General features: G+C 29.8%; 2 protein-coding genes across 3 annotated transcripts; both read left to right on the top strand.

Annotated features, from left to right (window-relative positions):
• Positions 1-3719: 3719 nt before the first annotated feature.
• On the top strand, positions 3720-5930 carry LOC126843405 (RISC-loading complex subunit tarbp2-like). Of its 2 annotated transcripts, XM_050580944.1 has the most exons (5): positions 3720-4080; positions 4582-4785; positions 4843-4944; positions 5023-5218; positions 5277-5930. In XM_050580944.1, exons 2-5 carry the CDS (start codon positions 4608-4610, stop codon positions 5725-5727), a joined length of 927 nt encoding a protein of 308 aa, XP_050436901.1. In that variant the 5' UTR covers positions 3720-4080; positions 4582-4607; the 3' UTR covers positions 5728-5930. The 2 variants fall into 2 exon arrangements, with proteins under 2 accessions (XP_050436901.1, XP_050436900.1); XM_050580943.1 differs by having other exon boundaries at positions 4843-5218.
• A 1043-nt stretch (positions 5931-6973) lies between these two features.
• On the top strand, positions 6974-10181 carry LOC126843412 (DNA-directed RNA polymerases I, II, and III subunit RPABC1). Its single transcript, XM_050580953.1, has 7 exons — positions 6974-7322; positions 8048-8136; positions 8241-8302; positions 9144-9283; positions 9361-9500; positions 9806-9884; positions 10073-10181. The coding sequence occupies exons 1-7, from the start codon at positions 7266-7268 to the stop codon at positions 10136-10138; spliced, it is 633 nt and encodes a 210-aa protein (XP_050436910.1). The 5' UTR covers positions 6974-7265; the 3' UTR covers positions 10139-10181.
• Positions 10182-14091: the final 3910 nt, after the last annotated feature.

Here is a 14091-nt window from a genome sequence, read left to right as displayed (position 1 = left end):
TATAAGTTATATAAAGTATTTGGGATTCCATATAAATGAGTCCTATTTACTTATTATCTCAACATCTGAAAAAAAACGTATATAATTTTACAGTATATAATAAATTGATGCATGTTTGAAAATAGGGTCCGGTGGGTGGTGATATGAGGAAGGGAAGACTCATGTCTACGCGTTAAGAAGTTGGAAAGTACGTCAAAATCTTTCAGTAGGCATCTCTAATCATATCGTGGCCTTAATAAAACTACCCGCCCCTCTAAACTATACTTCTTAAGTTGTATTAAAAAAAAATGTAAAACCACATTCCTAAATCCTAATAATTATAGAAATAATATACATATGATTTAAGATTAAAAAACATAATTTATTTTTGTTCACTAATTAAGGCGTTGCGTCGTCTGCACCAGTGTAATGTCACAAAAAGTAACAATGACATATATTATTTAAAAATATTCCCAAACCATTTTCATTAATATTTAATTAATTAAGTTTTACATCTTTCATTTGATCAAGATTATTTAATAATAAATAATTGTTTGAATAAAACGCATGTGCATACTGGACGAGCAACTATATACAATATTAGTATCTATACACCTTTCTATCAACCACAATTACTCTGTCAATTATTTCAATCTATGCAAAATTAATATTAATAATTTAAAGCAAGTTTTGTGTTCAAAGAGATCCTTTATTATATATAATATATATTATAATATAGGATCTCCTTGAACACAAAATTTGCAAACCTTTGCTGGCTCTATGTGAGTATTTAACTGCTGAAAACAATTCGTTTCCATGTTAACTTCTGCTTGTTGTTTGAATAAAAAGACGTAGCAATTGTATATTAAAAGTCAATACTTAGATTTTAATATTTTCAGCGAACAATATGCATTGTGTCGAAGCGTTCTGCAGATATATTTTACATTAAAACAATTACTTTTTCGAACGACTTAAACATTACTGTCATATTCACCATAAGTTTGGACGTTACTTCAAGCTATTTCAAAAAAAAATCCGAAGGCGACCAAAAACTCAAAAGGGGTTCGCCTGGAGACTTGATGGTAGGTATTTCGAACACATACAGTTATTATATTATGTAACATAATACAGACATATGTTCTTTTTTTTCATTGTTATTTACAATAACTGTTTCAAAAAAAGAAAACTTTTGTAAGAACACTTGGAATTTTAAAAGTTGGTAAATTAATTTAAACATTTGAGAGTCTAACAGGGCGATTTCACATTTGGGCTTCAGAGTAGGTAACGCAAAAACCCAGCATGCTGTGTAGAAATCTCTTAATGTATAATAATTTAGATACCAAATCTAAAGTCCAAATCCAATTATTACTAAATACTATTTACTAATATTATGTTAATTTGTTTTTTTAGATTCAAGAAGCAATTATTTACACGTGGCGGTCGATCATAAATTTCCTAATAAGTATAAATAATACGAAGTAAACATGTAGTAATTTATTTTAAACATTAATAATAATTTAATTGTATACAGCTATAAGGGTCCGGAATTAACTACAGACGAAATAATTGTACTTAAGTTTCTCTGCTCAGTAAAATTCTTACATATTAAATTCAAAATAAAATAATTGAAAAAACCTTTTTTTTTATATCACTGGTTTGTTAATTCTAGACCTTTTTCTAGTGCTTGATTTAGTATAAGTAATGTATTCCTCAGACGAATTTATAAAAAGCGAGTGTAATTTTTGCAAATATTTTTTTCAACTAAATCATACATTTCTGAGTAATGTATTCTGGTCTCACTTGGAAGTAAAATAAAGATACCTAGTAAGTACCTACGCTAAAATATCTAAGCAATTGAGTTACCTCCCCTCCTCTCTACTAAGTCGAGTACTGTGTGGATTAGGTCTATGTACGATGATGCCATTTTACTCTCAATTCACCCTTTATAAATTATTTTGGACAACCGCACAGTTATAATTTATTTATTTAAGTAAATTTACACATTTTAGCATTATTGTCATTTCAGATAATTGAACTAAACTACTTTAACAATTTTTTCGTTTGTAACTACGCACTTTCACGTTGTGGTCGTTCTCGTTATACTTCATTAACCTCTCACATTTTTCTGCTCAGTAAAAATTAATTACTTACTTTAAAATTTGCGTCCAGTTAATCATTCACAACATTTTGTACACCAACAAGATTTGTTTGTAAATCAAATTACCAATATCTATCCCGTGATCCTACTGGATAACCTCCTTCGTACTCTCTTATACCTACGCAAAGTCTGTCGATACCGGGATATTTTAGTCATTAAGTTAGTCTTAAGTTATGCCCGGATCGGCTTCAATGTGTAAGTCCACCATTGTCTGTTGCGTGGCCGCTCAGTCTGTCGATACCGGGATATTTTAGTCATTAAGTTAGTCTTTAGTTATGCCCGGATCGGCTTCGATGCATAAGTCCACCACTGTCTGTTGCGTGGCCGCTCAGTCTGTCGATACCGGGATATTTTAGTCATTAAGTTAGTCTTAAGTTATGCCCGGATCGGCTTCAATGTGTAAGTCCACCATTGTCTGTTGCGTGGCCGCTCAGTCTGTCGATACCGGGATATTTTAGTCATTAAGTTAGTCTTTAGTTAAGCCCGGATCGACATCTATGTGTAAGTCCACCATTGTCTGTTGCGTGGCCGCTCAGTCTGTCGATACCGGGATATTTTAGTCATTAAGTTAGTCTTTAGTTAAGCCCGGATCGACATCTATGCGTAAGTCCACAATTGCTTGAAACGCCCCTACCACACATTTTTGGTGGTTGTACAGTAAATACAATTTGAGCATTATCGTAGATGGAGATACCACATTAAAAAAAACGAGCCAAATACTCTACCTCATAGGTGGTTTGGAAACGAGTATACAATCCCTAATACAAAGTAACCGGTAAGCAAAACATGTAGTAATTTATTTTAAATATTAATAATAATTAAATTATATACAGCTGTAAGGGTCCGGAATTAACTACAGGCGAAATAATTGTACTAAGTTTCTCTGCTCAGTAAAATTCTTACTATTTAAATTCAAAATAAAATAATTGAAAAAAAATTTTTTTATGCCTGGTTTGTTAATTCTAGACATTTTTCTAGTGCTTGATTTGGCATAAGTAATGTATTCCTCCGAATTGACGTCTTCCAATAAGGTACACCAACGAAATTCGAAAAAAACTAAAATTCATTGGCGTGTCCATAAGCCTAAGCAGGCGATAACGATAATATCACGTATTTATTTTTATTTAATTCTATTTTAGGCTTTAAAGTTAAAAGAAAACTTACATTAAAATATTTTTATTTTTTTTACATTATTTTCAGGAATACTTATTAAAAAAATGGAACAAAAGATATAAAGGAAAGGTAATACAAATATTTTTCGATGAAATTTCGGGGGGGTTTGAACCCGGACCCCCCCCCCCCCTGAATACGGCCATGTCGTAAAAAGAACATAAATTTCTCGCTTGAAATCAATTTTTGAAAAAGAGGACATATCTATTAGTTGGCCTTACGATATAAACCACACATCCAGGAGCCAAAAGAGTAAAGACCACTGACTAGTACACTGTACAGTAAACTGAAATCAGAAATGTGTCTAACAGCTGACACGTTAGGTTAGGTTATCATTTCGTTCATAGTTTTGGTTCCACTAAGATAAGGCTCTACAGTGATTTAACTGATATAGATAAGAATACAAAACAAAATTTGTCAAATTATTCATCTCAACTCTCAAGTGATCAGAATTGATCATAAATCATAAATCACGCACTTATATATTATAAGAACGATTTAAGATTATCCTACCTTTAATTATACAATTGTATATAAGAGTTTGAGACCGTGATCATAGTATTTTTTATGTTATTTTTATCTCGAAATATTATATTTTAGTCATTAGTGTTATAAGACATTAGTTGTAAATTAAAACTTCTAAAACAACTACTTTTTAAAAATTAAATTAACCTAATTGTAATTTTTTATGAACTACGAAGAGATATTTATGCTAATAATTGAACTATAAATATTACTCAGATGTTCAAATTGGATAAAAAGTAACACTTTAGGTAAATATATACAACATTATGATACAGTATAATTAAATCCCATTGTTATGCCAAAAACGTATTTGTATATTTTGCCTTTTTTTAATAGACCTAATTTAAAGAAAAAAAGTGAATCGGTCATTTCAAAAACGACATAAGTCACCGATTTTTCAAAAATGACTTTTTGTCAAATTTGATATTTATATACTTAGTTACGCATTCTGTGTGTAAAATAAATTTGTCAGACTCATATATATGTACAAATGTTGAGTATAAGAAATTAGAATTACTGCAAAAACTAGTTATGAAGTTCTGAAGTTATTTGTGGCTAGTATAGAATTTTAATTTTATGACTTGTGTCGTTTTTGAAATGACTGATTCAAGTCAAAGGCTTACTTTTAAATATAAATAATTTTTTAGTTATCTAATTAGTGTTATTCTTATTGTTGTTAAGGTTCAAAAATAATCAAAGTTTAAGTTGTATAATTATTACTAGTTTAGTAATGATAAAGGTGTATTTAGTGCTTTGCAGTGACCATTGAACTATTATGATCATGAATGTTAAATTTGATAACGACAAGACATCAGTGACTCTATTACAAGATGTTTTAAACAAACAAGGAATCCGCTCTGTTCAGTATGAACTACTTCAAATTGAAGGTGCAGTATGTGCTCCATCATTCCAATATCGAGTTACAGATGGAAGATTTGTCGCTTATGGTCAAGGTACATTTACCATTAATTGTTTTTATATACTTTATACTTATTAAGTATGTTTTGTAGGGAAGTCGAAGAAAGAAGCCAAACAAAACGCAGCCAAGAGTTTATTACGAGTTATCAGCCAACAGTTTCCTGATTTGTGTGCAGCCGCCTCGCTAGACTTGAGTATTGATAGTCCTTCAGATTTAACGGAAAACTTTGAGGAAATGAATTTTGGGGATAATGATGAACGTAATCCAATAGGTTTGTTACAAGAGCTTTGTACATCTCTTCATCTTCCTCCGCCAGTTTATATAACGGAAAGCGAAGACGGACTTCCTCATCAACGTCTGTTTACTGTTTCTTGTAACGTTTCCGAGTACAAACAGGTTGGCGTGGGGAAGTCAAAAAAAATCGCTAAACGTTTAGCTGCCAACAAACTTTACCTAATGTTACACAAGTAAGTAATAATTATTATTGTATTTTTGTTTAGTATGATTTTAACAATTTCTTTTTAGAATGCAATCCAATGTGACCCAGAACACGCGTGCAGCTGATAATGTAGACGATTTTGTACGCCTAGAATCAAGTAGTCTGAGTGGACTGAAGAATTCAAAATCTAGTTCTCAATTTCACAAATTACCAGAAATTCACAAACATTTACCTTTGGGTGACGGTCCTTGTTTTAAAGAGATCAAAGAAATGACTGATGATGCATTGTGTTCTTGTAATGCCAAAAAAATTTTAGAGAATTTCATGACTGAACAAAATCTAAAAGCTACATTTATCGATTTTGAAGAAACATCCTTTAATGGACAATTCCAAACATCCCTTCAAATTTCTACTCCAATAACAGTAGCATTTCATGGTGAATCTCGTTTTAATTACGAAGAAGCACAACAGGACGCTGCTTATAGATCATTACTTTTTTTCAAAACTATTTTAAAGAACTTTGTTTTAAAAACCTAAATATACTAATATTAAATTTGTTATTTAAATTTTTTAAACTTTTTGTATATGTGATCATCCATTTAAATTGCTAACGTTATTGATACTTGTACATCTCTAAAAACATACTTATTTTAATTTAAGTTGTGTGTAGCCAATGAGACTGAAGGCATATATTATATAATATTCACTTTTCCTGTTTGTCTATTAATTTGTTTTAACAAGCCCTTGTCTTCTTTTCTAAATAAAAATTAATTTTTTTAATATATTTTATTACTGCCAGAAATATTATGCAAAGATAAAACTCCAATCTTTCCTATAATTAATCACAAAGCTTCTGAAAATTATAACGACCCACAAATTAAACTATTAGTGTAAACAAATATTTTGGTAATTTTTGCTATTGACCATGTAGATTTTCTTTTACAGCGTTGAATTTCAACTTGTCAAATCTCATATTTAAAAAAAAGGGGTTTAAAGAAAATTGTCTTGTCTTGTTTACTGATAGACGAAACAGAAATAACGAATTTTATGCTAAAAACATATTGTTTTGTTTCATTAAGTCATATATTGGTTTATTTTTAAATTCAGATACATAATAATGTTGAAGCATTTTTATTAGGAATACAAAGAATAAATTCTATATTTGATGATTGTTAATGCCCGTCTGTAATGGTTAAAAATGTAATTTTTTTTTTAATTCAATGCAAAGCTGAGAAATTTAATTTTTTTTTTATAGTTTATCTAAATTATATTAATGTAATGATTACATTGAAATCAAATAATATTGGTGTATTTTTAGATTATTTTAGAGTGAGACTTGGACTGCAGTTACTGTGTATGATTCGATGGAGTATGAATACCACTTAACAAAGATGGAAGTTCGTTATACTTCATAGTTATTCTAAAGTTAGGGTATATTTAACACGGTGAATTGTTATGTTTTCAGTATTTTCTATTTTTTTTTTTCTTAATTCATCAGTCATCATCACGATTATATAAAGAATTGATCTATAATCGTGGATATCCCTCAAATCTTAATATGGCCCAATAAATAATTTATTATCTGTGATATGCCCGCCAAGAGTCTACTATCAGCCGGTGGCGTCATAGGCACTAATCAGTCGACCGTTTTCATGGTATCAATCCATTATTGAATACTCCGATTGTCATTAGGTATGTCAGCAACACGTGTTATCCATTTTTACAGTATGGCTGCCGCTGTTGTCACGTAACGGGTACACGGCTGCCCGAAGATGTCAGCAGCCATTTTGCGTTCATCGCAGATTGCTGACACATTAACTTTTTTTTTTGTCAACGCGGTTGTTTTTGGTAATCTGTCAGGTTTCCCCGGTCACAGGACCGCAAAATAAAATTTCATTTGCACGTTGTACATAGCTGATAAGACGTGATAACACAAGCCTAGCTAAATTCACTTACAAGTGGTAACTAAGTATTGCATTTGTGAATTGTGAGTTGTGATCGAAGATTCCAAAATAAAAAAAATAATTAAATCTCAAATATTCTTCATTATTCTTATTTCATAATAATTCTTTATAATGGATGACGAGTGTGAATCCTATAAATTATGGCGTATTCGCAAAACAGTTATGCAGGTAATTCGTAAATTACAACAATGATAATAATAATAACATTTGCACTTGTAAGAATCCTATACTTTTGTTTAATGATACTCGACAGCACTTCCTAGTCGGTGACTATTAAATACCACACTAATAAACAATAATACTATTGTAAATATTTAATAACAAACTTGCCTTAACAGGCACATTTTTATTCGCCAAATTAATGTTTTAACATTCATTTTTAATCTAAAATCTGAAATATTAAAAATATTATTGCTTTATCATGTAGTTAAACAGGCTCTGTAGGTCCAAACCTGCCATCTAGAGTTGGTTTCTTAATAATTTTGCTTTAAGGACGGGTTGTCAGTCAGTTGCTGTATTTTATACCAATAAATAATAATATGACATTAATAAATAAAATCTTTATTTCCGAAATAGGATTTGATATTTTATAACTATGTTATTAAAAAAAAACGGCCAAGCAAAAGAATGAATTTTGCTTATAAGAGCCAAATATTGTTCTATTTTCATAATTTCTACATTTTTGGCATTGTAGATTCGGTTCATATAGTGTAATAATTATCACCACATATGAAGTAGCCATCATTTTTTTAACTTCAGAATCTGTGAGTTTCTAATTGCATATTTGGGATTTGCAAAAAAAAAACAAGTTTGACTTATTAAAATATTTTAACTCTTATAATCCCATGCTGTTAAAAGTGTAATGTGTAATTTTGTTATTTGTTCTGTATTAGCTTTGCCATGACCGAGGATATTTGGTTACACAAGATGAATTGGATCAGACATTAGAACAGTTTAAAGAGCAGTTCGGTGATAAACCAAGGTATATAATATGTTCTACGTATACATTTTTATACAAAAATTTAACAATATTTTTTTTTACAATTTTAAATATTGAAAAACTAATACTTTTATATTGTGTACCAGTGAAAAAAGACCAAGTCGAAGTGATTTAATTGTCCTCGTTGCTCATAACGATGATCCCACAGGTAATATTTATTTATATATTAATGTAATACTGTATCTAGTTACATAAAACCACAAAATAAATTGAAAAAAACAAAATTGCCAAATAAAAAGCAGTACAAAAGCCACCACGCGAACGATTGTGTTATTTTCACTTATATATAAACAATTTTAATGCTTGTACGCCAAGTGTACATATTCTACATTATATTCAGTGGCGAGGCATGAGTCTTTCGATCGGGGAGACATTGAAAAAAAATGGTGTTACGTGACTTGACAGGGGGACTGCGCCCCCTTGGACCCCCTGTATATTTATTTTATCTATACTGTAAAAAACAAATGTTCAAAAACTAATAAACTAAATGGCATAGGCATATTTGAAAACGCACAACACGACAATCGATATGACGTACATCGATAACGGATAACTGATACCGTTTACCAAAACAATAATAATATGAACGGCGGTCGGTGAGACATGTCTCATAGCGCAACGATAAACCCCCGCCGTTTTCCATTTCCCTCTGCATACCGCGCCCGGCAAAAGATACAATTTTGAAATTGTCTCATTTATTTTTATACTAAATTTGGATAGACCCGGCGGCCGGCAGCGCTACCGCCCGCTGATCTGCGTCCACAACTACTCTATTCTAAGAATACTATTACAAAAAAAATATACTTTTACATTAAAATTGATTAAAACATTTTTATACACATAAAATAAAACCAAATTTTTGTCCGTATTATAAGTGGGTAGACATTGTCTCTTTGTCTCCTATGAAGCTTCGCCACTGATTATATTATAACAAAAACACAGTTTTATTTAATACAAAGCATTAAATAATAAATACAATTTGTGTTTAGATCAAATGTTTGTGTTTTTCCCCGAAGAACCAAAAATTGGTATTAAAACTATAAAGACCTATTGTCAAAGAATGCAAGAAGAGACTATAACCCGAGCAATAATTGTAGTTCAACAAGGAATGACTCCTAGTGCTAAACAAGTATGGTGTTAAACAAATAAAGAATATCGATTATTTATGTTTTTCCTTATTGTATTAATGTTAATATTTTCATTTAGTCATTAGTGGACATGGCACCTAAGTATATTTTGGAACAGTTTTTGGAATCTGAACTACTCATCAACATCACTGAACATGAATTAGTACCTGAACACATTGTGTTAATACCAGACGAAAAACAAGAATTATTATGCAGATAGTATCCTTTTCGATATTTTCATATATATATATATATATATGTGTGTGTGTTGAGTATATATATACACTCTGTTTGCCGTAAGAATAAGAGTTAATTTTCTTCTTTTTTTAACAAATATTATTTTTAAATATTAAAGTTTGTTCACAAAGATTTATTCAAACAATTTACAACAAGTAATACTACTTGAATTAAGAAATATGTCTCCTTTAATAAATAACTATGAATATTTATTTTTATTTTTACTGTTAAAATGAGTAGGTAGTAGTATAGTTAAAACTAGAGTTTCCTTAATAATATAATTATAGCAAACTAAAAGAAAATCAATTAATGAGAATTCAAGTTGGTGATCCTGTTGCCAGATATTTTGGTTTAAAAAGAGGACAGGTAAAGTATTAACTGAGCAATTTTTGGGCTTAGTTCATAGTTTTTAACTAAAATTAAATCCTTAAAAACTAATAATAATGAAGTATTTTGCCTATCACTAATTGTATATCAAACCAATTTTTAACTATAATGTATATATATTAAACAATTTTTTTTGTTAATAAAAATGTAACTTTGTTTGCTTTTAGGTTGTAAAGATTGTAAGAAATTCTGAGACTGCTGGACGCTACATTTCATACAGATTGGTATGCTAGTATGATAAATATTAAACATAATAAATGGACATACATATTTAAATTTGTATTAGTTACTTTTTCATGTAAAGTTCCAATGTATTTCTTTTTTTTTTAATTTTGCATATTTTAATATAATATACTTATCGATTAGTAAACAGTTGTATGTTTAATTGGTTATTTTGGTTTAGACGTTAATGATATTGAGTAATAATAATAAAAAACAGTCAACTAAAATTCTAAATCCCATTTATCAAATGTCTAATGGTCGTAACCGAGAAGGTTACTGCGGCAGTGTTTCTACACACTAGCCGTAGTTCGAATCTTGATCGCTGGCTGTTTCTCTAGCTGGAGGGGCAACTGTCTGGAGAGAGAAATGGCCACCCGATTGGTGGAGACGGCAACGGGAAACCATCGCACAATAACCACTTCCTCAGGATGGCAACTCGTGTCTCTAGTAGAGCAAGAGTTGTCCAACCGACCTAATATGTCATAGACTTGTTAGCTGTTAATGGTTAAGTACTTTGTTTTTAGCCTAACCTATTCTTAGGGGTAGAAATTTATTTAGGAAATTTATTTGTGTTTGTTGTAAACAGACACAATTAAGTATATTTACAAGTGATAAATATGGTAGCTTATTTATGAATAACAATTTCTCACTTGAAAACGTGGTTCGAAAAAAACTTTAATTAAATATGATTAATAATGAAGTTGATACAAAATTTAGTGATCAGGATACATGAAAAAAAAAATTTCATCCCAGAAGCTGGTTTTTGCATTTATTATACATTTTTGTATATTATTTGATTTTTCTTTCTCAATTTTAAAATGTATTATTATTTTTATTTATGCATATTGTGATTTTGTTTATAATACGATTATTTTATGATTTCGTTTTCATTTAATATTAATGTTATATTATATATATAGATGAAGGGTACAGGGAAAAAAACAGCAAAGTCACTTTTTTCTAATCTAAGAAAAACATGTTAAAGTAATGCTAAAATATGTTATAAATGTTAAAGAAATACTTAAAACTTTTAAAAATATAGTATATTTTTGTTTATAATCGTGCTTAAAAGTAAAGAACAGATTTGTTTTGTATCAAAACGAATTTTATGACAAAATATTGCCATTTTTAAAAAGTGCTGGTTTTTCCCCTGTACCTTTCATATATATATAATTATAAAAATAACGAACATGACATGACTTTTAAAATGTCATCCTCCCTTGATAAAGGGGGGATTTTCTTGATGTTTTATTTTTTTTGTTCAACTACATAATCTCTTATTAATAATAATATTTAAATTATAGAAATGTGTCCTATTAAAATATTGTAATACATTGGATAGTCGCAATGACCGCTGAACGTTTTTAGATTTCAGGTCACGCTCCTTCCTTCATCTTAATAGGCATTATCTATGTGTAAAGTTTTACATATTATTATTAGATTCGTGATTGCCGCGGGCCGCCATTTTAATTATAGAAAATATTTGATAAATGATAATAACAGCACATTTAGGTGAAAACAACTTGTATATACTTTGAATACTGAATAATAATGTAAATCATATAGCAGTTTAGTTTTTATATTTCTGGTTTACCTTTTAGTTATGCATGTGTTTGTATGAAAAGTGAAGACAGTTTATATAAATAGGCATGTAACCAAAAAAAAAATCGTTAATGATCTTGAAAAAAAAATAGAAAGCTTGTCCGGTATCCCGACCTACATCCATTCTTGTCTGTGTATCCATGATCACGTTAAAAAAAACAAATTCAATAATACTATTTATTATATACACGTGTAAACGTGTTTTGCGTTGAAAAATATTTTAGTGAATTATTATCTAAAATTTACTTTCACAGCAGCCTGTCATCTCTCTCGCCATAGAGTTATGTCAAATATTATGCTAGATTGGAACGAGGTATTATCCGAAGCAAACAATTAAATTATTGTTACCGTCTTGCTGTGTTCAAGAAAAACTATGTGAATTACAGAAAAAGTTATTTATAATTATCCGTTAGAGATAGTGAGAGAGGCGGTAGTGGAACTGTGTTAATAATAATTGTTAATAAATAATAATTATTTTTATTATTGATAGTAATAATAATAATAACTGGCGTGCGTTACTCATCCACTATACCCATTAATCGTTTCACTATCCTTATTATTAAATTACTTTAGGTTACTTACATATAAATAAATATAATATTATTATCGGAAATAAAATATGTCTGTACAATACTCGGAATAATTCTGTCTGTGTAGACTATAGACACTTATATAATTGATCGTTCAAAATATTTATAACGTTATAAGATATCGATTATCATTGTTCTATTAGCTTTATATCTCCAAACTTGGCATGTTTATTAATTATGCGTGAACTCTGGTCACTATTTACTCTTACAACTTATAAGAAAATAATAAAAAGAACAAAAAATGTGTTGTGACATTGGTACGGTAGGTACATAATATATACTCGTATTATATATTGCACATAGATTATAGTGTTCAATACATACGAAATGTAAAAATAATGTGTATGACGTATGTTGCACCTAAAATATTGAGGTGTTAAAAATAACATTAATATTATAATGTGTACATAAAAAAGTATTTACCAATCAGAAATGACGTCATACCCGTTTGTCCATGCTCGGTTTCCTACAACAGCTGTTAATTTCTATTTTCTATAAATATAATTTCTGGACCTTGTAGTGTTTAAACAAATGGCGTATATTATGTTTTGTGTCGTACGTCATAAATTGGTAAGAAAAAAAAACTCGGTATCTTAATCCATTATATACTTTACTCGAGTATTCTACAAATTACCGGGGTTACGACTCGTATTGTCACATATTTATGCCATCAATTAATTTCAAGTGTTGATACAGTCTATCGCTTTATTGCCTATTGCTATTATACTATTATATCACATTGCAAACGTGCAGAATTTTCGCTAAAATACCGCTAGTACACTGCTTAAATTAAATCAAAACCCGTATAATATTTATCCACGATAAAAAAAACAGCAAACTACTTGATTTATACCGCAAAAAAAAAAGTTGTCGCAAATTAAAATAGTAAAAGAACAGAAATATTTGCAAAAAGGTAGATCTAATGTAATTAAATAATTATATGGACCTCTGTTGCAATATTGCACGAAAAGTATAATATAATACACCATTTATCGTTAAGACATCAAAGCAAAAAGAATATAAATTACCAAATCCACCTGTTGGCACCCTCCTAAAATACGCCACTGATTCTACTTCATTTTATCTTTAGATATTTTTTGTGTTGCAAAGCGATAATTTAAAAATATATTATATAATATGTATCTATCGGCGGAAATTTAGACGAGGCTAGTATACTCACAAACACGTTTAAATTAGGATCGTTAAATTGTTAATTCTTAACAATATTACTCTGGATGAAAAAATAATTTAGGGTCGAGTCTTAATGGTTTTTTAGTATCCCAGCCGGCCTGTATTGTCCCGCCCAATATTTGGTGTACGGCATAGGCGCAACTAGACCTACATTTTAGGGGGTGCTAAATTTATGTGTACACGACTAAACACAATTCTTATCTTCAAACCATTAGATGTAAATTAAAATATTTGAAAACAAAAATATCCTGAAATAAAAAAGTTGAACAGAATATGTACATTATTAAAATTGTATGCGTACAACTGAAAAGATTGGGGTTTGAATTTTTGGGAGTGCCAAAGTCCCCCTAGCACCCCCCCCCCCCCCTAGTTGCGTCTATGATGTGTACCGTGTAGCAGAATTCGAATACATTCATTCTCGATAGTGTTACTATATTTAATAATAACGTTATAATATAATATAATAATGATAATATTAAAGCAGAATGTAATTAATATTTTAACAAAAAAAGTGAAAATTAAAAATACTGTTACTATAGGTATAACCGTACGATGGTGTAGGTATATAACGCGTGCGTTGG

Source organism: Adelges cooleyi, unplaced genomic scaffold (genome assembly GCF_023614345.1).
Source record: "Adelges cooleyi isolate 19-005CV unplaced genomic scaffold, UGA_ACOO_1.1 ACOO_flye_CR_arks_rails_tigmint_CR_PRNA_574, whole genome shotgun sequence".
NCBI lineage: Eukaryota > Metazoa > Arthropoda > Insecta > Hemiptera > Adelgidae > Adelges > Adelges cooleyi.
The sequence above is the reverse complement of the archived record's forward strand: the minus strand, read 5'-3'. Positions and strand labels throughout refer to the sequence as shown.